Source organism: Vulpes vulpes, chromosome 4, assembly GCF_048418805.1.
Source record: "Vulpes vulpes isolate BD-2025 chromosome 4, VulVul3, whole genome shotgun sequence".
NCBI lineage: Eukaryota > Metazoa > Chordata > Mammalia > Carnivora > Canidae > Vulpes > Vulpes vulpes.
This window is the reverse complement of record NC_132783.1, coordinates 23,679,747-23,704,755: the sequence shown is the minus strand read 5'-3', so window position 1 is coordinate 23,704,755 and position 25,009 is coordinate 23,679,747. Positions and strand designations below refer to the sequence as shown.

Below are 25,009 nucleotides of genomic sequence, written 5' to 3'. Positions count from 1 at the left end.
TCACCACTTTCTATAGCTTTCGGTAACTCAGGAATCCCTGATTCTGAGCTCTGGAGCTCTGCTTTGGGGGTTGAGACTACATTTTAGTGTTGTGTGAACCTTGAAACTTGGCATTAAACTATATTGTGTATTTGACCAGTAACTAGCTGCTCTGTGTTTGATGTGTTGTAGGAAGAGCTCGTCTGTGGAGGTGGACACCCACAGCGAAAGCACTACATCATCTGAGGGTGCCACTCGTACCCTGCTCATCCATGGTCCCATTGAGCTCAAGAAAGGCTGGAGGAGGAAGAAGTGGCAGCTTTTCTTGTACAGCGATTTATTACTGATGTCTAATACCAAGTAGGTGTACCATGTTTCGTGCTCTTGTGATTCTCCAAAAAATTGCATTCCCATTAACCCTTACTATACGAAAACATTACATTTTTTCCCTTTTGTGTTTGCCAATGCTTGAATCCTTCATTCCATGAGTACTTCTGGAGGTCTTGTTTTGTGTCATGTCCCTGCAGCAAATACAATTGCCAATGTGACAGGCCAATGTCTCTCCTGCCTGGGACTTACAAATGGCAAAATAAGAGGGGGAATGATAATGATTAGTGCTGCTGATAGAAGGTGGATAGGGGGCTGTGCGGAGAGGGTGGGAACGTGTTAGAGAGGAATAGTCTAGGAGGGCTTCTCTGAGGTGGAGCATTAAAACCAAATCTATGAGAAGAGAAGCAGCCACATTCCCAGACAATGTGCCTGAGCCGTCGAGGCTGAGGGACTTGCAGGCCTACGTGGGTACAATCTGACCCCTCAGAGAGAGGGGCTCAGGGAAGCCTGATTTGACTAGAGCCCAGAGCATAGGCCATGCTATCAGATATGATACTATGCTCAGAGGTCTAGTCACACAGGGTCTTCACAGGCCATGGTAAAAAAGTGGAAATATTTTGCCAAAGGATTTTTAACTAGGGGACTGACCAAATCTGATTTATATTTCTAGCAAATTTTTCTGACTGTTGCTAGATAATAGATGGATGGGTAAGCAAGAGTGGAAGCAGGGAGAGTAGTTAGGGGAGGCCATAGTCCTGATGGATGGTATCAGGGCTCTATCTTAGCAGTTTAGTAAAAAGGAAAGATGGAGCAGGTTAACCCGGGTGGCTCAGGGGTTTATCTTTGCCTTTAGCTCAGGGCGTGATCCTGGAGACCCAGGATTGAGTCCCACATCAGGCTCTCTGCAGGGAGCCTGCTTCTCTCTCTGCCTGTGTCTCTACTTCTCTCTCTCCTCTCTGTGTTTCTCATGAATAAATACATAAATCTTTAAAAAAAAAAGATGGAGCAGATAGATGGAATCTAGGAGAAAGAATCGACTGTGTGCACTTTCCTCTCAACCGTGAACACAAATGCATCGAATATCCAGTCTAGAACATGATGATTGCTCAATAAACGTCTGGGAGAAGTTCATGGAAGGTCACCTGTTTACTTACTCCATCTCTGTTTGCATTATTCACAAAACATGGAAGACAAAGAACACTCCCACAAACAAAATATCAAGAAGCTATGGTCTTGCGAAAAAACTAACTCCCTCTTTTTTTTACTGCTTTCACCCTAGATCCCAGTTATGCCATGTCATAGGTAAGACATGCTAGTAATAATTTGGCAAAATGCTATACTCATCTGAGTTACATTAATAGTAATTTATCAGGGGCTTACTACATGTCAGATACTATGCTAAAAAACTTTATGTACCTAATTTTGTCCAACCTTACAACGACCCTGTGAGATGGGAGTATTTTTATATTGGAGAACCTTGATGCTCAGAGGTCTAATGGATCTGCCCAGGTTACCATATTAGTAATGGACAGAGTCTACATTTGAAATCAGGTCTATTTATTTCAAAGCACAGGCTTTTATTCACTATGTGGTGCTACCATTTCTATTCTCTCTTTTTTCCTGAATTTCATACAACATTCCATGAACACCTAGATTCTTTCACTATTGAAAGCAACCCTTCCTTTACATTGAGTGAACAACTAACTCCAGTCTGCTTGGTAACAAATAGATCAGAACGCTTAGCGAATTGAAAAATGAAGGAAATATAGCTATCAAAAAATCAGAGGCAAAGATAGTAGTAAAATATATTTGAGACTAGGGAAATTGCCCATAGATGTAACTTCGAGGGTGGTGATGTCATAAGGAGGCCAAAGAGAAAAAGAATGTCCAGGCCTTGGCATGAGGTCCATATGAAAGACTCTCTTCCTCTTGATAGAGGCCCATGTCATTATTTTAAAAATGCAGACTAGTTACCATTCTCTTTATTTAACCAAAGTGAGTATGGGAGACCAAAATATGCGGGATGCATGCTGGGAACCACACTAGGAACATCACAGATGCCTCACCCACCTGGGTTTCTCAGTGATTGAGCATCTGCCTTTGGCTCAGGTCGTGATCCCTGGGTCCTGGGATCGTGTCCCACATCAGGTTCCCCACAGGGAGCCTGCTTCACCCTCTGCCTATGTCTCTGCCTTTCTCTGTGTATCTCTCATGCATAAAGAAAATTTTTCTCACAGCACTCCAAGGCCCATATTTTTTATCATCAACAGGCTGCAGAGATGAAAATGGGGACAGAGGAAGTCTCAGAAATGGTCCAGTCATACATAGGGAAACCATGCAAGAGATTCCTACCCAGGCCTGCCTTCATCACAAGGCCATGTTCTTCCACATACCATGTTGTACCCTTCCATCCTTAGCCCAAGAGACATGCTAACAAATAGCAAACTCATTTCCTGGTTGTTAGGACCTTGCAGACCACTCATATTCAATTTGTAAGGGGAATATGTTCTTTTTTTTTTTTTTCATCTTTGTAAGTATTATAGCCTTTAGGGAGAGGAGAAGACTTTCCTTTTCTTACCAGAGCTATTTCTTCTCCTGGGTGCTGCCTACCTCTCAGCGGGTTTTACAGAGCCTACGATATTCTGCTAAAAAGATTTTTATATAAAGATAGTGTTGTTTTTCCACTAGAGAGTTGCCTCTATTGAAGGGCTGAATTTTTATTTCGAATAGTTCATTAAGACAAAACAAGTTGAACATTTTTCATCTTTCACATATTGCTTTTGAGATATGTCCTTATGTCTACTCAAGGGTTTTTATATGACAAAATCTTTATCAATTTATTTGTTAATGTTCTTTGAAAGGGACTCGGTTCCCAAAAGTTTATCTTATATACTTTATATTATACATTGGTAATATTAGAAAATGTAAGTGATCACAGGCATTTGAGTTTCATATTTAAGCCACGGTCTTTGATATAGAGAGAACACAGATTTTAGAATTCCGAGTTCGAGATATCATCATGGTCAGGTTCTGGTGAGAGCTCTTTTTCTGCTTGCACGTGGCTGCCTTCTCACTGTGTGCCCCAAGGCATTACCTCAATGCATGTATGTACACACATACAGATCTCTCCCACTTCTCACAAGACCATCCATCTTACTGGATTAGGACCTTACCTTGATGATCCCATTTAAACTTAATTACCTTCAAAAGCTCTATCTCCAAACATGATGATATTGGCAGAGAGGGCTTTATGGTAAGAAGGCAGGAAAGCAGTGGGAGGGAGACACCATTTCATCCATAGCAGTAGCAGGCAGCACTTAATGCCTGCCACAATCTTTAGAAAACTACTATGAGATCATTCCCATAATAAATATTTGGGTATATTTATGATCACTGTTAATATGAAAAAATTTACCTTTTTTTCTAGAAGGAAAAACTAAAAAGAAATAGCCCCTGAAATAACCAACATATTTAATCCCTGTCATGCCTTGGTCTTACATGGAGGAATCAATACCCTCCATCAATCTATTCAAATGAATAATCTGAGTTTAGTGCCTAATTTTTCCAATTAGCAATAAAAAGGGGGTAGGGTGACCCAGGTTCCATTTTACCTCAGCTCACCCTCAGGCTTCAGCTGGAGACTCTCTCATCTTTAGGTTGACACTACAGAATTTAACAGAAATTGAATAAATACTTGATTAATTTCTACCAATTTTTCGGTCAGAATTAGTGAATTTTGGCTTGTGTGTAACAATGAGGGGAATTAAATGTTTGTTTCTTCACAAAGAAATTCTATTTCTCTAGTTGTACAAGATGTTAATAATAGTGAAAATTGTTTGGGGATTTTTGTCACTTCTTTCATACACTAGAAAGTTGTGTTCGCAAGAATTGAAGTCAAATGGAACCTTCCTTATCACTTTTGATATTCATTAGAATGCTAAATAAGTTATTTTTCAAATAAAAATTACTTTAAAAATTAAAGTACTTTAAAGTACTTTAAAAATTGAAATAAAAATTATTTTATTTTTAAGAACAGTATCTACTTGGGGCCCTTGGGTGACTCAGTGGTTGAGTGTCTGCCTTTGGCTTAGGTCATGATCCCGGGGTCCTGGGATCAAGTCCCCCACCAGGCTCCCCAGAGGGAGCCTGCTTTTCCCTCTGCCTATGTCTTTGCCTTCTCTCTCTGTGTGTGTCTCTCATGAATAAATAAATGAAATCTTTAAGAAAGAGAGAATAGTATCTATTTGATAAAATATTAAGTTATTTGTACTAGTAGAGACCCGTGAATAATTTAGAAAAAGGGACTGAACTTAGATCACACCCTTTTTATACATCACATTCCTCATCATTAGTTATTAAGGAATGTAGAAATGAAATAAAAAATGAATTTAATTTGGTCAAAAGATGAAGATGACTATTAACTCACTGTCGGTGAAATGACGAATAGTTACAGAATAGACTATGACCCCTTCTCCCAACATTTGTAAGAGAATGCCTCTATCTTAGAACAGAGGAAATCTCCCTAGAATACTGCAAAACTCCACAGTTCACTGGGGCTTACCTTCTGGCATAAAGATTAAGGTAGTGGAAAGCAAGAAGGACATCATGTTAATACAACTATAATAAATGACTATTTTTAGAAATAAAAACTGCAGTTCTCCTCCTCTTCTTCTTGAGTCAGTTTACAGTAGATTAACACTTTCTAATTTCTGCTGAGATAATCCAATTGGGTCAGTGATTGAGAGTAAAGAAACACAGTAAGACCTTAGAAGAATCTATTGAAGTATAAAGCTTAGTTGTACACGTTGTAAATATTTCCAAGCTAGCAACTGGTTTTATTGATATAATGCCTTGAGATTTATCCTCTCACTCCCAGTGTAAATCCCACGAGAAAACCTGATGGCTCTGGGGACAGAAATGAGGATGAGGGTAGGAAAGATGAAAAGGTTACTTCACGGTCAAGTGGTTACAAACATGGGCTTAGGAGTTAGGCTGTCTGGGTTCAAACCCTGTCTCCTGCATTTGACAATTTATTTAAACTTTCTGTGAGTTTCCTTATTTGTAAAATGGACCTAATAGAGACCATCTAGTGTAGTTGCTTGAGGATTAAATTTTTTATATTTATATTTATAAAATATTTAGAACAGAGCTTGGCATATGATAAGTGTTCAAAACGTTGTAGGAGAGTAGAAACCACACACTGGGCTCTAGGAAAATTCCTTGGTTCAACTAATCCTGGTGCCTTATTGAACTAAGGTTATTGGATGGATTTTTCCAGGTCAATGTATTTGGAAGTTTCCACACAGGATCTTAGGGGTCTGTATATACACAGATACCTATATTAGAAAGAAAAAAATGTGTAAGAACAAGCAGATACCTGTCTATCATTCCCCTTGGCCATATATTTTTGACGTGACAATGCCTTTGGAATTACTATCTAGAAAAATGATTTTATCTGTTAATTGACTATGTTCCATAAAAATCTCCAAGCACAGAGATACAGGCACTTGGGTGTAATGTTGAAATAAAAAAAATGTGGAAAGATGTTGGTATCCATCATATTTATATTCATTGTGTCCTAAGTTTGAATCTAGATTATCCTTCAAGTGGGCTTCCTAAAAGATTTTTTTTTATTTTATAAATCCCACTGAAGAGTTTAGCTCTAATTGTTCCATGAATCAGTGGAGCCATAGGGATTTTTGCACATGAGGTGGCTTTCATCTCAGTTTAGTTCAGTGTTTTCCACATGTGTTTCTGAATAGTAAGGAGTTCCAGAGTGGAGGATCCACGTTCCCCAGGCATTCCTTATAGGACTTGTAACTATTTAAATCTCAAGCCCACCTGCGAGTCAAAGTTATGAATTAACCAAATTAATCAATTAATCAACCAAAATAAATCAATGGTGGTTTTCATCTTTGAGATCAAAGAGGATTAGGCAGAAATTATCAAAAACCCATTTCACCCCTTCTTACTCCTCAGAGAAATGGGAAGTATCCATGACTTACATATAAGACCTCCGGACCACTGATCTTGGATTGATTGATGGACAGATGGATGGATGGATGGATGGATGGATGGATGGATGATTTTTCAGTTGGGCTCAGTCTGTAGGCTAACAATTTTTTTGTTTTAGCCAGAATCTAAGGGAAAATGGTATGGACAAAATTTTAAGAAGGGAAATTGAAAATAACCTATGCTTCAAAGGCTAGAAAATATTTTGTAAATTAACGTTGAAAGTAACTTTTAAATCTTTCTGATCCAAGCTTATGTTTTTGTTTCGATTTCATCTGTCTTCCTCACACTCTTGAAAAGATTATTTATTTATTTATTTATCTATTTATTTATTTATTTATTTATTTTAGAGAGAGAGTAAACATGAGTGGGGGGCAGGGCAGAGGGAGCGAGGAATCCGACTCATTGAATGGGGAGCCCTACACAGGGGCATGATCTCAAGAGCCTGAGGTCGTGGCCCAAGCCAAAACCAAGAGTTGGATGCTTAACTGACAGAGCCACCCAGGTGCCCCTGGTTTGTCTCTCTTAAGGAAAAAAAAAAAGCATATAACTGTTTTTATAAGTCATGTATCAGGTACCTTTCTTCAGCCCCTCAAACACTTTTTGAAGTATGCAAGTCATAAATGAATAATTAACTGCAATATTAGCCATAAAAATTATCTGTAATAAGTAACAAATCCAGCAATAGAAAATGAATGAATGGTTTTCCTACAAAGCTCTAAAATATACAGTGGTTACTCAATACTCACCATTCAAAAATATGGCTATTTGCTGCCTTTAGAGGAAGTGTTTTCAGGTTTCCAAGCCAGAGTTTGCTCAACACACACATTGCAAAGGCCCATCTAACCATTTTCTGTGTGTGCACAGAGGGTAATAGAGATGCGGGAGACATGATTTGCCCTGGAGCAGTGAGAACTGGTCTCTAAAGAGCACAGCTGCTCCCATAACATTTTTGAAATGAACTAACAGAGGTCTTGTTTGGGATCTTTCTAGGTATAAGAAAAACTTTAAGATAAAAAAGAAAATACCACTGAACACCATGTGGATTGCCAACTGCATGGATACAGTGGGAGATGCCAACATCCGTTCTGGGAGGTCCTTTGTGTTGGGCTGGCCCACGGTGAACTTCGTGGCCACCTTCAGGTAAGACCGATGCCTTGGTGTCCTGTATCTACATGGCTTGAAAAGGATAACATTGTAATCTATTGTCTACCAAGCTGGTGACTCACTTCTTGACCTCCCATGACACTTGTTTTGCCTTGTACTCTGCGTAAGAAGGTGCTTATATCCACAAGGAAACAAGTAGATAATGTATAGTGGGAACTACTGGAGTAATTTCCTTCGGTTTTGATCAATGGTTTTTCAAATTTTGTTGTCTTACCTTTATGATGACCTGCGAGATTTTGGTGGAGTGGGGTGAGGAGAAGAAAGCAGTGTGTTAAGTGCAACTGCGTAAAACAGGAATGAGGCTTGGGGTGTGGATGTTTCAAACAGAGATGCAAGTGTGGCATGATCCCTGTAAACTCAGAGGTGTCTGCTCAGGATATCCAGGGTCGAGAGCCACATTCCCATCCTCATGTCAGCCTAAGAATGTGTCTTACACAACTAAACTCTACTCAATGGAATCAAATGAATAATCTGAGTTTAGTGCCTCAATGGAATCATATTTTGTTTCAGATCGTTACCAACTAAGATAATCTGTACACAGCAATTCAGGCAACCTAGTATTCAATGGCATGATCAATTTATTTGTATAATTACATACTGTTGTTAAGGGAATTAACTTGGGAGTGTAAAAGCAATTTCTCAAATTTAATGGGACCCTTTAATAGTACTTGCTCAAGAAATCTATTCCGGTGATTTAAACATGCAGATACCTCCTGGGAATCAGAGGGCAGGATCTTGGAGAGGAGACCTTGAACCTCACTCTGTTGTAGTTGTCCCAAAAGAAAGAAAGAAAGAAAGAAAGAAAGAAAGAAAGAAAGAAAGAAAGAAAGAAGAAACCAAGTTTTTATCAACAATATACAAAATGTGGTACAGGAGCTAGGGACAGGAGGGAAGGGAGAGTGACTGCTTAATAGACACATGTTTGCTTTGGGGTGATAAACATGTTCAGTCACGATCGTTGCACAGAACGATGAATATAGTAAAGGTCACTAATGGTCAATTTTCTTTTATGTGTAATTTACCACAATAAAAAAGAATGCTGGTAAGTGATAAGTCCACGTGTGGATGAGCCTTAAGACATTTGCAACTTTGGATATTAAATGCTGTGAAAATTTTAGCAGAGAAAATATTAATCTTTAGTAATTTTGCATCAGGGGATTGATCTTTCTCAGAAGATCACAGTGATGAAGAATAAGGTTTTTAGGAACTAATTTAACATATTACAATCTGCCATATGCATAAGGAAATAAAACTATTACAGGTGTTTTTTTCCAAAAAAGATATTCTTGTTTCTGAGCCAAGACAGTTCCATCAAATTGCTAAATTTCTTAAATGTGATTTAATTTGAATGGTAATATTCTTTATAGCTGAATAGCCCTTGCAGCTGCAGGAACACTCTGAGCTATAATTTAACCCCTTTCCAGTTCTGGAAACTAAATATCAGAGTGGTTAACAACATGCCCGTGATCTCATAGCTTGCATCACATAGTCACAATTAAGTTTTCAGATTTGAAATCAACTTTTCTCCCTCTTTAGGATCTACTTCCCATTGCTTTAATACCACTCACAGAAGAGTGGAGTCCATCAAAACCACTCTAAGGGGAGTACAATTTACACATCCACATCCCTTAACAACGGGCTGCTCATATTTTTAGTCTGGAGTGGTGATCTTAATATGTTAGTAGGAGTATCGTACGTTCCTCAATTTTTTTCTTCTCATTTTTTAAATTGCAGCTCTTCAGAACAAAAGGAAAAATGGCGTTCTTACCTTCAAAGGTATTTTGTCAGTGTAATATTATAAGTCTTTAACCCATGATGAAAAAAATGTAGATCTCTTCAAAGCAGTGCCCCCAAACTATGTTCCCTCCCCTTAGTACGAATTGTTACACTATCCTCCAATGATTTCTTATTTAATTGTACCCTGCCCATTACTACAAATAACCTGCTCTCCTTTACATCCATATATTGCTTATTTTTTTTTATGAAATTCTGGTTATTACTCTCATCTTCCCCCACTTTCCAACCTCATGATTATAGCTAACATTATTCTCAAAACATATATTAAATTTCCATAAGTGCAGTTTACCCTACCAAGTAATGCTCAAAGCAACTTCTCATTCCTACATTTGAAGGTGCTAGTATGACCTCCGGTCTAGGCAGGAAAGCTTTGGTGCCTGGATCTGCTGGTCAAATCTCACATGACAAGAGTGATCTATTGTTTTCCTAGTCACAGCTTATTTTCCTGAAATATTTTTGCATGTTTCCTTCCAACCCCCAATTTTTTTTTTTTTGCTGAGCTTATTTATATGCATTTAAAAATAACGAAGTATGTTGAAAATATGATCAACATAAATTGATTTGAAAGTAAGGTAATTTATCCTACTCTCTTTTGGGTTACTATCGAATTGGATTAGGTACATCATGCTAGCCAAAGAGAAGGAGCAGCCAAAAAGCATTCCCCTCAAAATCTTCACTGAGAACATCAAGAACTGTGCCTGTGTAAGTATTTTTAAGACCAACAATTAAATTCTGAGTTCCTAATTCTGACTGAATGAAAAAATGGGATAGAGGTGGAGACACAGAGAGGGAGGAAGCAGTGAGTTGGGGAGAGAGGAAGGAGAGAGCAAAAGGTAGGAAGAGAGAGAGAATATTTAGAAAAGTGCCATGAGGAAAAATGTATTTTCCCCCTCTCCATGTACTTCTTTATAGACCTAAAAACTGTGTCCTAGGTAACATGAAGCAAGAGGAATACATACTACAGTGCTTAAGCAAGGAAAGAGTATTGGATGTTATGTGTCTATGACATTTCTCTGGATCCTTCTAATTGCTTATAGTGGCTTGTAATACAGTGATTTAGAAGGAACCATCATTTTTTCCAAGGGCCACCACTTACATACAGAATGGTCTGGATTGTCTCCACAGTCCTTTTTCCCCTCCAGATATTTTATTTAGTATAACTATAAACTCAGAGAAAAGTTGTAAATATAAAAGTAATACAAAAAACACCCCGTATACTCTTTATCCAGATTCACCTATTGGTAACACTTTATTCCATTTGCTTTATCATTTATTTTCTTTCTCTGTGTCTATTACATGTATGTGTATACATACGTTTGAGGGTCATACATATACTATAGCCCTTTTTCCTTAAACCTAAGCATTTCTTAAGAATAAAGATATTCTACAGTTATCACCTTTAGTGAATTTAACCTTGGCGTAATACTTTACTCTGCCATTCCCATTCTCATTTTGTCAGTTGACCTCAATAATGTCTCCTTTCTAGTACAGGATCCACTTAAGGATCAGGTGTTTTATTGAGTAGTTATGTCAAATGCAGAGGAGTTTCAAAAAGTCTTTTGTTCCAAGGAATATCAGGATTGAATTGAACTAAGAGGGATGACACTTTTAAGGGATCAGCATATTTCTATTTCAATTTCTTTATACTGTGGGGAGGAAAAAATCAAACCAATTGGCCCAGTTTTGTGTGTAAAATTTGATTTCTGAAATTGTAGTACAGTAACCAAGACATTTACAGTGATGAACAAGATACTTTGGGTATCTTTAAATGGTATTTTTTGTGGTTGTTGTTATAGTTCGAAGTAGCTCTAGATCACACAAAACAGCATTTGAAGGTGGAACAAAAAAGGTATTCCTGGCTAAAGCAAAAGCCATGCAAATAGTTTGATCTGTTGTTAAGTGCCAGCTAGATGCACTGCATGAAGGAGAGAGAATTCTCTAGCAGCAGAGCACATTCTTGTCTCTGCCTTTGATATCAATTGTGGCAGTGGTTTACATTCAGAACTTTCCTTGGAAAATTACCTTGAGGTTTTTAAAAATCAACTTTATTGAGGTATAGTTTTGGTGAAATAAACATTTCTGATGTTCTTCACCCATTCTTAAAGATCCAAGTTTCCCACTGCACTGTTTCACTTCATCCTAGAAAGATGATTCTTAGCATTCCTTGTGCAGAACTGCTGCAAACAGATTTACTTAATTTCTTTTATCTGAATATGGCTTTATTTCACACTGACTCTTGAAGGATATTTTTGGGGGTGTAGAATTTTGTTTGCAAATTTTTTTCCTTTTAGTCCTTTAGAGATGTTCCAGTCTTTTGGTCTTGATGCTTTCTGATGAGTAGTCTGTGATTAAACATTAATCCTCAGTAGGTGATTTGTCATTTTTTCTCTAGCTGCTTTCAAGTTTTCTCTTTATTTTTGGTTTTTAGCAGAGTGGCTATGAAGTTCCTAAGCATGGTTGTCTTTGAATCTGTCCTATTTGACATATTCTGAATTTCTTGAATTTGTAAATTTATGTCTTCACCAAATTTGGGAAATTTTAATCATTATTTCATCAAATATTTCCTTCCTCATTATTTCTCTTTCTCTCCTCCTGACAGTTCCATTCTTTCCATATCAGACACTTTCACATTGTTCAGAGATCCCTCAGGCTCTGTAATTTTTTTTCAATCTTTTCCCCCCTTTTCTTCTTCACACTGGATAATTTCTAGTATCTATTTTCAAATCACTGACTTCTTTTCATCATCTCCATTATGCAATGTAGCCTAGTCAATAAATTTTTTAAAAATATTTTTCAAAAAAAATAAATAAATAAAAATATTTTTCCGATAAAAATTTCTATGTTAAATATTTTTCCTCTCAAATAAGGAAAAGTCATTAATACTTCTTATTTCTATACTATGATGCCTCTATTTTTGTTTAATGTGAACATATTTTCATTTGTATCATTGAGCATTATTGTAATAGCTGTGTTTGGCTAATAGTCTAAGCATCGAGATCATCTCAGGTGTGGCTTCAGCTCTTGAAAATTGATCTCATTTTCCTGGTTCTTCATATATTAAGTAACAGTTTTGACTCATGAACATAACCTAAGTTTTCTTTTTCTTTTGAATTATTTCAAAAAATAGTTTATTTTTCTGAAGTTATTTGTTTAGAGAGAGTTCTATCTAATGGAATTTGTCTGTTGGGAGAACCTACAACATGCAGGAAAATATACATACATCCCTTAAATTACTATTTGAATTGCTATTTGAATGATTATTGAATTACTTTGGGACCATCTGTGATATCAAGCAATTGCATTCAATTCATAAGAAGAAAAATACAATGAAAGGACAAGGAGTGATTTATGAAAGAGTTTCTTTTAACTTTGCTTTTAATATTTTCAAGGCCTGTGGGTGTCCACTTGTGCTGTTTCTTCTTTATGCACTGTTTCCCGAAGGACACAGGCCCCATTGCCTAAACATGTTATAAAAACTGTATGCATAGTAAATGTTCTGGTTACATATTCTCTTATATGACTTTCGTAATTTTTGTAATTCAGATAGTTTGTAATTCAGATAGTCTTATAGATCCATCTCAGATTGCTATTAACCCCTTTCAGAAAATTTTCTTTAAACTTTTCCTAGTTGTATGGAGCAGTTTCTCAATGTATGGTCTGATAGAGAGCTATTAGAAGTACCTACTCGCTGGCAGAGTTGTGAATGGAACATCAACTTCTAACATTTCCAGTCTCATTTCCTAGATTCATCAGTCTTAAGAGATTGCAACAATGGAAGTCTTAGTTAACCATGATGCCTGACAAAGAAAATATGGACTAAATAGTAGTTTTTAAAAAGTGTCTTTCATAGCCAGTTCTTACCTGATTTTACTGAAACTGACTATGTAATTACAAAGGAACTAAGCCAAAAAAAAAAAAAAACCCAGAAACAAACAAACAAAGGAACTAAGCCATACTATACAAACACAACTCAGTAAGAGAGGAAAGTATCTAGTGCCTTCCTTTAATACTATCCCCCTCCCACCATTTTGGAAATAGCCTTATGGAGCTGAGGGTCACCCCATGTGCCCTCTTAGAATTCTCAATTTTTCTCTTCCTTGCTTCAGCTGCTGTATTTTGTATGCCACAAATTCTTGGAGGGAAATATATGTTTTACTGACATGTTTCCTACTAGCTTCATGTTACATAAAAAAATGAAATTATAATTAAGGGTTCATGTTCTACACGTGCTTTACTTTGTCATTACCTGGAAACAAGCTTTACTTTTGGAGTATGGATAATAATTTGACAATTATTTGGTCACATGCTTTAAATTTTAAAAAAATTGTAGCAATTTTTCTTATTTATTTTTTACAGTCCGTAACTGTAACAGTGACAAATTCCGACACAGCAAATGACACTATCAACATGTTACTAACAATGCTGGGAATAACCGTAAGTTGCCTACTATCTATTTTTAGTTTACGAACCAACTTTGACTTCTGAGTTTTGTGAGTGTGTGTGTGTGTAGGTGTTGTGCACCTCCCATCATAAGACAGCTGATTATTGTGGATAACATACTCATATTTTTCCTTCCAACTTTAGAAATTGAAGGCAGCGAAGCTATAGTATTAGCTTATACATGAGTGCTATTCTTATATTCCCATTTGAAATTTTCTGCAAATTCAAAGTTATAGCCTAAAATTGGACTATAATTTTAGAGTGCTAATAACAATATGCAGTTTACTGTATATATTTTAAATACACACAATAAAGATGTTTCTAAGTTTCTTTTTTATTGTTGTTTCTAAATTTCTAAATATTTCCTCCTCTATTGGACTCTTCTTTCTGTGTTTTCAATTCTGATACGTCTCCATCCCTATTGACCCTAGTTATCACACAAGGAAGGACTCAATCCGTTTAATGAATCCTAAATTACATGTTCTGTTGTACATTTTGACATAAAGACTACATGGCTACAAGCTACCTCCTTTTGATGCAGATCCTGAGGATGAAGCAGCTCATACCCTTTAGCAACTGGTCAAGACAAAGACAAGTTCTGAATAAGACCATGGATCTGGGGCTGATCTCTTTTTATGAAAGAGAAATATATTTGAGGATGAGGTTTTATAAGGGAAAAAAGAGGGACAGTGATAGATGGAGAGAACCAAAGGGAGCACTTGGAAAGCACAGCTTCTTATCCAAAATCCTCTGTAAATGTGATGTGACATAATCATAAGATTGTTTGTAAATTCTATCTGAGCCAATGGTATAATAAAGGCCTTTAAAATTTCAGAGCAACGAGAATTTGGCAGAAGAAATCAATGATTTCTGTACAAACAACATTTAATAATACATCCAAAATAAAATTGAATTTATATGTACTGACTAAAGCACATCTTTACATACGTTTCTAACCTGTATGATATAGAAACCCTAAGTAAGAATTAAATCCTGGAAAAGAGAGTGAGTGGTTTGAGGGATGAAGGTGGGGAGATTGACTAATGATTTAACTCATTTTATTTCATGTTTGTGATTTTCTTTACTTAAAGCGATCAATGTCACTAGGCAAAGAATTTCTATTTTAATGAAGAACTGGGCTTATTTGGCTTTATGTATACCTGATTTAAAGGATTCCAGCATGGCATTTCCAAACCCTACCCTACCTTATTAGCTCTTACTTCTTATTTGCAACACAATCTTGAGCAGATTTAGCTGTGTGTGTGTGTGTGTGTGTGTGTGTGTGTGTGTATCTGTGTCTGTGCCCATACCTATGACATTCCTTCATAAGGTGAAGGCCATGATTTTTAATCAGGAGTCAAGGGCACATGATAACTATTACCAATAATTCCATTTCAAACATTTTTTTGCTTTAGTCTCCAGGAAGACTCTTTAAAATAGTTCAGCAATCTTTATAGTTTAGAATTGTTTGTTTCAAACAATTGGGATTTTCAGTATTACTGGGCAATAATTGTGCTGGGAGTAATCATTTTCTGCATCTGACATGCTGCCTAGAGTCCTCATCCTTTCTCTCCCTAAAGTGGAGTTTGCCTGCCCCAAAGCCAGTGGCAGACTTCCGTCCACTATCTCCTCAATGTCTCTTGGGCATTTGTCTCCTTTGGCTCAGGGCTGCTGAGCTATTGATGCCTCTCAAGCTACTTTGCTCAGGATTAGTCATAGCAGAGTGTATGGCTCTCTGGACAACATGCATCTCTGGGCAGGGACATTTGGAGACAAAGGCCAACGCTATCCAAGGAGTCTAGAGACAGCAGAAGAGAGGACTCTGAGATGAGACTTTTACTCCATAGTAAAGGGACACAAATCTCATTTCTTACACCATGGGCCACCCACAAAGTGAGGGGCTGGCTGTACTGTGGTTTCCCGGTCTTTATCAAAAATTACAAGAATCTGGGACAGTCTATTGGAAGCTGTGAGGGGAACTAGTTAACAAGTACTATAGCTACCTCCATGGACCAAATACCATTTATCCTGGCCCCAATTCTTTCTTTTTGGAAACACAGATATGCTAAGGAAATGTGTTCTTCAAGTACTGTGAAAGATATGTTTTGACACCTAGTTCTTTTTGTTTCCAAGGGCTCTGAGAACGACTTCCAGCTGTGGGCGAGTTCTGGCAAGGAAAAACTTCCACTAATTGGTAAGTGTCAGGGAAAATCTAAGATGGGATTGATTAGGTTCAAAATTGTAACTCTAAGTTTCAAAGTAATGGTTGTTCTTTCTTAAGCTTCAAAATCCTTAAAAGTGAAAATCACATGCAATATTCACTCACATGTTTAATAAAGAATTACCAGGTACTGTTGCCCAGGCATTGATAACATCTCTTCATTCAGCAGCTATGATTTAGTGAGGGAGAGAAATGTAAATTTTTGTTTCTACTTCTTTTTACCTGACAAACAGAGCTGTCTTGAAAAAGTGTGATTATTTACTATTTACTTACTTATTTACTCATTAGGTATGAAAGCAAAATGGATTGGAATTTTTCCCATACATTTATTTTTCATATGTCAATTTTGAATTCTAGTTCCTAACTGCTAAGAAGCCTCTATTTGTGAGAATTCTCTAAAATCCAGTTATGTCTCTGAATCCAGGTAGAGATATGTATTTAACACCCCTGCCCTGTGCCCAGTTTTCTCTGCATCATAAGGAAAATGAGATAATCACATTTAAACTCCTCTCATCTTCACTGATGAAATCGCCTGCACTTTGCTGTTTCTCAGGTTTTTTCCATCACTGTTCTTAAGGTTATTGATAAACAGATTGCACCTCTTCTAAAATAGTTATTAGCACAAGTTCTCTGAAAAAAAAAATCTTTGGATTAGCAAAATTGTTTAATGTTTCCAGTAATGGAAGGGTTTAAAAAAAAAGAAAAAGAAGACAGGATTGGTAGCAGGCCTTGAAGTATAGTAATGGATGGTAATGGTGACAATAATCTCTTCTAGAAATCTTAAAGCATTCCTTCTTACATGAAATTTTTTTATCCTTTTAATAAACCTGTGAAGCTATAACTCTTTTTCAAATAATCTGGAAATCTAAACAACCAATTTCCTTTTTTTAAAAAACAACCAATTTCTTTCTGCAAAATATATATTCCCAGTCTTAGACTATAGAGTCACAAAGCTCATCACTGAGAACAAAACCCCTCAGTACCACTTCCTGTTTTGAATTAATGTTGACATCTTTGTAAAAGTTGGACAGGGGCAGCCCTGGCGGCTCAGTGGTTCAGCGCTGCCTTCAGCCCAGGGTGTGATCCTGGAGAGCTGGGATCGACTCCCACGTTGGGCTCCCTGCATGGAGCCTGCTTCTCCCTCTGCCTGTGTCTCTGCCTCTTTCTCTCTCTCTGTTTCTCATGAATAAATAAATAAAATCTAAAAAAATAGTTGCTTAGCAGTAAAAAGGAAAAAAGTTAAATACTTATATATGTTTTAATAAAGTGCATTAATTTAGATAAAATGATGTAGATGGTAACTTTTGAGACTTTGAATAGCTTCACACACGAACGCAGCTCTAAGGAATCTGAAGAGCCTGTCATTCATGATGATCCATTACAGCATTCAAAAATGCATTTTTTAAAACATACTCTCAATTCTCAATTGTGGATTAACTCCTGGTTATCTTGGTTTGGTTGTATTGCTGTCATAGAAGCTTCTTTTTCCTTAATGGAGCGAAGTCCCTGTGATTCTTGTGAACATTGCATTCATGACGGATGAAAAGAACAGCAAAAGCTCCTTTAGGTACATTCAGTAATAAATCTGGAATGACAGAATGAGAATTTTCATTCTATTCTTAAAAAATGAAATCCATATCATTTCATAGGGTCTTTGAGAATTCTCTAGAGAGGAAAAACAATTTAAAGCATAAAAGAGCAAAACAAATCACTTGGCAGGCAATTCTGGATAGCTCTGGGTGTGGTTTTCTATTCTCTAACCATCGTTTTACAGTTTGCTTCTGGGTTTCCCACTCTGCACACCCTTCCTTCTGATCATTGCCTGGCAGGACACCCCATAGAGGGAGGGCAGCAGTGGAAGGGAACCATAAAGCATAAGGGCAACCCATCCCATTACTCTAGAGTAGCTCTGGCTGGAGAATTGACAAAAGGAAATGAACAAAAAATCTGTTCGACTGACATTCTGTTGGAGAGAATAGTGAAGATAGCAATTCTTTATATATATACTCCAAATATTTAAAAATTCATTAACCAAAAAATAAAAGTAAAAAATAAGAATATTAACCACCAATGCTTATTAATATATTCACTCTGATAAGTTTGTGTGTGGACAAGCATTTCAAAGAATTAGTGTAAGGCTCGACGGGGTCAAGTAATTTGCCTACGATGTATAGATGTAGTTAGTGTCAAGGCACAAACTAGAAAACCTTCAACATTCTCAGATAGTTACCCAGCAAAAGTCAGCATTGTTTATTGCACTCATGAATATATGTATTTCAAGCAAAGTAACATGCTTTCAATTGTTTTCTCTTCTTAAAATCTTTCCCTTGGGCACACGCTTTCTGTAAGGTGTTCCCACAAGGGTGCATATGATGCTCACTGAGGAGGCACAGCCTTCTTTATCTAGAAGTCCCAGAAAAATACCAACATATACAAATAGGGTGATGCTTACACTCAGGTTTGGTTTGATGACAAAAATACCAACATATACAAATTTTTTCTTGATGACAAGAATACCAACATATACAAATAGGGTGATGCTTACACTCAGGTAGTTTGATGACAGCCATCACCATCATCCTAAATATTCAGGTTTCTTTCCATACAGGACATGAACATCCCTATGGAATTAAAATGAGCCATCTTCCATCTACTAAAGCACTGCCAAAGGAAGCAGAGGACTCCATCTCTCCTTCCCCAACTCAGGAGTCCCTCCTTCTGGAGCAGAAGATCACAGAGATGCAAATCCATTTCATACTGAAGCCCAGGCACCCAGCCCAGAACAAGCAAGGGAGAGGTGAGCCGCTTGCTTTTCTTCAAGTGCCTTCCCTTGGCTCATGTCTCCATGCTTAAACACAATTCAGACACACAGTTTATTCTTTCTGGGTGAGCTTATTGTCATCAATGAGGAGGAACAGTATAGGAAAGAATGCAAAAACTACCCAAAATCAAGCTTAGAAAAATTCAAAAGTCTGACATCAAGACCCAACTCATTTCTATGAAGGTTGTTTCCTTGTTTTAAATCTTTTGGGAAGACCTTTAACTCCTGTCTTTCTCTATACCCTCAGAGCACTTTCAAGCCTGCCCTGAGCCATGCCTTGTGCTGAGTAGTATATCATATATTTAGTTTAACGAGTTGTAGGTAGCATCATTTATGTTAAAGTTGAGCAAACCGAAGCTTTAAAATGCTGAGCTTCATAAGTGGCAGGACCAGGATGCTTCTGGTGCAGTGCTGGCACCCACATGAGTGGAGGTGGTGATGCACTCACTACATCCCAGAAAAGCCAAGTGGCCGGGTGTTCAAGGTTATTTGGTGAAATGTTCCTCATGTGCTTATCCTTCGAAACCTTGGCTCATCTCTGGACTCTTCAAAAATCAGTTATTTAAGCAATGTTAAGGAATCTTCAAAGGAAAACATTCACAGCTGAGCACTAGAAACTTTGAACTCAGCTTTTCACTGCTGGTCACCTTTTCTTTGGAAAGCTCTTCCTTCATAGGGAATGTTGAGTAATTAAAAATCATCTCTGGAAACTGGTGCCTTCGTATATATATATAATATATATATGCATTCATAACCTCTATAAGTGCATTCATAACCTCTCATTGTTTTTTTCGCTTCTATGATTTCTTTCAAGCCTGGGACTTGTGTGTAGATGTATATTTACATATATGTTTGAGTGTGTGTGTGAGGAAGTGGTTTCCACACTTCATTGTGGTTTAGGCTCCTTTCAGTAAATGTTAAACCTATTTAACCAAAAACATCATCTCTGGGTGGGTTAGTGGGATATGACAAGAAAACACAGCCACCACATAGCCAGCATGTAATGACAACATCCCAAGGACCCTGACTGCAGCAAGTCATCCTTGAAGATGGCCCAGAGCAGAGGAACATAGAATAGGGCTCAGGCAGATTGTGTCCTGAGAAGCAGATCCTTTGGATGGTAGAAACTTGAGCACTCAGAAACCAAAGAGGAAATCTGGGGCTGAGGGGAGACTGGCTGTGAAAGCAGAGGATTACCAAACTCAGCCTGATTTGCATACCAAATCCTTCTAGCTTTTAAAATCAGATCTGACACCTGAACCCACTGATCACTCCAGTAGAAAACACATCTACAGGTTCAGTGCCTCCTGATGCCTTGTAACTGGCAGTAACTGATGACACAGGGAGTACTCACCTTGAGTCTGATCCAGTCTCTAGGTTTAACCATCAGTCTGAAGGATATGAGAAGAACTTATCAATGCCATGAGGATGCTGTTAGCCAACATCAGGACGTGGAGAGTTCTACACAACAAATGACTCAGTTTCACTCTTCTAGCCACTACAACGAACACGCTGCAAAATGGCAATGGTGAAAATAATGCTAAGTGAATTAAAATACACTAATCTCCCTTCTTCCTTAGATTCAGGCCAGACCATGAAAAGCACTCCTTTCAGAGACTGGGCCTTTTGGCGGCGCTCTGGCACTTGCCAGAAAAACCAGTGCACAGTTGCACCATCTGCAATACCACGACAGCTCTTTGGGGTTTCACTCACAAATATATGTGATAAGGACAACTTGCCCTTCCCAATACTGGTAGGTCTCAGTTTGGTCTTTTTTTTACCTTCCTGAGGAGAGGGACCTTGGAGAGGCAAAGTGTTCTCATGCAAACCTACCCTCAAATGGAGAAATCATTAGACAGTCCCTGGCTTTGGCTGAGAAGCTTTGCTAGTGTCATTTGATTTACCTACTGAAGAGTCATTTGGCCAATACAGCAGAACAACGTTTTGCCCATTCCACTTGTTTCCACCGAGACCCATGTAGGCCTGTTCAGATCAGTCAAAATGGACTCTGTGTGCATGAATCATCTTCACATTCTGCTGTTGTCTTCCTGAACTCACAGTAGTCTCAGGTCTCCTTCAACGGAGTCTACTTAATCTAACAACTGAAAACATCTTACCTAAGCATAAAGACTCATCCTGAGGCATATATGAATCTGCTAATTCTAAAAGAGCATGTTAAATGACAGCCACAGAGTTTGCCCTTGTTATCTCAAATCGGTGTACTGAATTGTCAGTGTGGAAATTTCCTGAGTACCCAGGACCTCTGCAACCCTACACTAGATTTGGGAATGTTATCCTAGGTGTGAAGAAATTAACCACGTTAGTTCCATGCTTGCTACTACCCCGTCCTTGCATCACATCAATTTTAGGGGGTAGCTAGAACTATCATCCTCCATACTTTACAAATGAATTAGCTTTCAGTACAGTTCACATTTGCCCCAGGTCACACAAATGATCAGAAGCATAATAGGTTTCCGATCCCTTGGTCTATCAGACTCCAGCCCTTATTATCTTTCTACACTGCAGGGAGGGGACATGAAGATAGAGCAAAGGACAGTGAAAGACTCATGAAGGAAATGTAATCAGATAATAAGAAGAGAGCTTTTGAGCTTTTTTTTTTTTTAAGGAAGAAGGGAAATAGAGACAGTTGGAATGGAGGATACAATCACTTAAAGAGGAATCAACAAATGGGAAATGAGTATGGCAAAAAGATTTCCATACTGGGGGAAGAGCATCTATGTAAGAGAATAAGGAGCCAAGACTGGTAAAGTAGGAGACAGGCGAGGATTCCACAAAGGCCTTGAAACACAGAAGTTGGATTTAAAAGGGCAAATTCAATGAAAAAGCTGATTAAAATAAGTGATTACAATGTTTCAGTGTATGACTGTACGGTGGATTTTTGGGTAGAAACTATAGAGAGACATTGACTAAAGAATCTAAATTGACTTTAGTCCTTCCAGCTCTAAAACCGTACACCATCCAATAGCCTAGCTCTTTCTAAAAGGAAGCAAGCTTCTGCTCTGGGCTTGGGATACAAAATGTATATGCTCTTCTTTTTTTCCTACAGGATATGCTTTCCGTGATCAATCGGAAAGGACCACTCCTGGAAGGCATCTTCAGAAAATCAGCCTGTATAAAATCCTGCAGAATCCTAAAAGAGAAACTAAATTCTGGGGACAGAGTTAACTGTTACAGCAAATCTGTTCATGTGGTAGCATGTGTTTTAAAGGTGGGGAAAGTTCTAGCTTTACCACACATGGGTAACTGAAGCTGTGATGGTGTCTTTCATTATGATTGCCCAGGAACCAACATAGGCATAACTGATTAAGAACTTGTCAAACTGGAAAACACTTCATGAAATCAAATTTAAGGAAGCTACTGTAGGAGTTAAAAGCCCCATACATTAGAAATACTTTCTGTTTTCACCACAAACAGCCTACCTGAGGACTCCATGCAAAATACTAATACTAATATGATACTATTAATACTAAGAAATTTCAAAATATACACTCACACATACATAATATTTACCAAAGCAAACATCCTGCTTTGGATGACATCCTCACCACGATCCTAATGAAGGCAGTTTCCAAAAGAAAAATCATACGAAAAATTTGAGAATAGGTAGGGAATTTCACAATAGTAAGCAAATGTTTACTTTATGAGGAATCCAAAAAGGCTCAGTGAGGTGACCAAATCATTCTTAACCATCATTGTCGCATTGTCTCCTGTTTCTTGATGCCTTTTACTTTATAAGTCATGGAGGAATGATTTTGCCATTTGTGTCTCCTTTCACCACATCCTAGGCATCCTTTAGTTAATATTTGTGATGTCTAGCCCACCATCCAAGGTTATAACGACATGTTAGCCAGCTCTTGCTACATGCCAGTTTTGATAAACCTAACTTTTGGAGTAGGTGCAACAGACAAAAGTAGATTGGAATTCTGAAAATTCAATAGATCAACTCAAGAACTATATTAATTTGGAAATTATACAGCTACATCACAGATATCCCATTCTATTGCTAAAATGGGAATGGAGAAAGAAGTGAGAACTAGAATAGAGAATTTAATCCATCTACCTTGGCACTTGCTATCAGCTCTCAACAAAACTAAGTTAAGGCAGTAATGATGACACTCTTACAATCAAGGTCATATGTGGTCCTTCCTTGTCACATTTGGTCTTTTCTTGTCCCTCATTTCTGTTCAACTATATGAAAGATACCAATAGTCCCTGACCACTACTACACTGAGGTCCAGTAAAACACACCACTAAATATATATATAGGCATCAAGAGACAGGGGAAAGAATGATGATACATTAGGTACTCGAATAGCATGATAAGTGTTGCCCTCTTGAAGGTGCACACATGGAATTGATGTTTCTAGCAAGGTTTAATAGGGTCTTTTCTATTCCCGTGTTATAGGCACAGACTAGGAAGATGGTGACCACGTGTGCATAGAGTTCTTAGACATTCCTGAAGCTTTCCCTACTTAAAGTTGACTAATCTTTGTGGAGAATCAGACTCTGCAACCTTGGCCTGAATAGTATCATGCCAAACTATCTGGAGAATTGGCCTACACTAGAAATGAATACATCCTCAGGACCATCACGAGTTTGCCATTAGACTCTCTACTTTTGTATAGTTCAGGAAAGGAAGAATGATACAATTATGAGAGTAGCTTATGTAGTAGTTTGCAGAAAAGCACACAAAAGAGTAAGTGCTATATGATACAAGGGAGCTTTGTCCTCATTTACACTGAAGCCTAGGCTCTGCTTTGATGCTTTCATGTTTGTTGGAGAAAATCCACACACCTGCTTTTGCACGTACAAGTCAATGGAGAATCAGAGCAGAGTTCCATGTGGGTCACAGTTTGGGTATCTATGACGGAAGTAAGACTGAACTGAAGTTTGCAACTAAGTGTTTTCTCTGTAATATTTCCAATATATATTTTGTATATGTGAGTGTGTCTGTGTGTATTTTTCTTTTATCCACATAAGGATTTTCTTGAAAATATTGAAGGCAGTTTACTTTCATCGGACCTCTATGAAAAATGGCTTCGTGTTCTTGACGAAGTGACAGAGAAGAAAAAAATAAATGCAGCCCAGAGGTAATGATGCAATAATTACTCTACTCTGGTCATGGCTCAGAAATACAGCCAATATACTATTAGGAATATATTGGTTTACTTCTTGCCACTTTGACCACTAAAATAACATTCAATGCCACATAGTTTCAATTCTTGTCACCCATGGAGGGCAGTTTCAGAATACAGACATGCCTTATGGCTATTATTGTACTTCTCCTGACCTTATTAACATTGACTCATTAGTCATTGTATAACTTCTGAATATATGAAACTGGTAGACAAAAGTCAGTGGCCAAAGAGATGCCAGTGCATCAACAGCCAGTGGCATAACCTAAAGTTTGTCAAACATTTAAACGGAGTGGGTTAGCTCAGAAATTGAATTCGGTAAAACATTTTTGTATACGTTCATGCCTGGAACTCTGCTACAGCAGGCTGTATACTAGATCTAGAAAGATGTTCTCTGCTCTCCATCTCTATACTTCCAGCTGCTAAGTGCAGTGACTTGCCTTATTTAAAAGTGCATCTTTCTGACTTCAGGCTTCTAGCCCAGCTGCCAAAAGTGAACGTTGTTCTCTTGCGATACCTTTTCGGAGTGCTCTACAACATTGAGCAACAATCCTCATCCAATCAGATGACAGCTTATGAATTATCAGTGTGTATAGCCCCAAGCCTTCTTTGTCCACCTAATTCCTGCAGGTTGGAATTGGAAGAGAACTTCAAAAAAAAGGTAGGGAGAGCTCTCATATGTGTCCCCTCGGGTTTATAATCCAGGCTTTGAATCTGAAATGTGTAGTAGTAAATTGGATGGATCAGTTCTGAAAAGTGCACATCTTCCTAGGCTTTCTTGGAATGGCAGGTTTGTTATGCTTCTCTGGTGGAATATGGGAAGGGGTCTTAACGTGGGAAACGCAGAGCAGTTGAGTCACTTCTTTCCCATCCAGGAGATTCAATACTAGACTGACTAAACAAAAGAGAGAGGAGTGATGTAATATGGTAGAAAAGACCTGGGCTCCAGAGTTTGACAAGCCAAGGTTCAAATCTCAGCCTGATCCTTGAGGGAGAGCTTGTAACCTTGCGCAAAGACATGGTTTCCTCATGACACAATGGTAACAACCCCCAGTTCCTGTGGTCGTTACTGGCACATCCTAGGTG

The 25,009-nt window shown here is 37.9% G+C and overlaps 1 protein-coding gene across 1 annotated transcript; it reads left to right on the top strand.

Annotated features, from left to right (window-relative positions):
• The first annotated feature begins 273 nt into the window (after nt 1-273).
• Nucleotides 274-24,623, top strand: LOC140598723 (rho GTPase-activating protein 20-like). The gene is made up of 11 exons (XM_072757250.1): nt 274-339; nt 7,315-7,464; nt 9,223-9,264; nt 9,903-9,987; nt 13,642-13,719; nt 15,859-15,919; nt 18,555-18,743; nt 20,348-20,520; nt 21,835-21,996; nt 23,769-23,878; nt 24,395-24,623. Exons 1-11 carry the CDS (start codon nt 326-328, stop codon nt 24,621-24,623), a joined length of 1,293 nt encoding a protein of 430 aa, XP_072613351.1. The 5' UTR covers nt 274-325.
• The last annotated feature ends 386 nt before the right edge of the window (nt 24,624-25,009 follow it).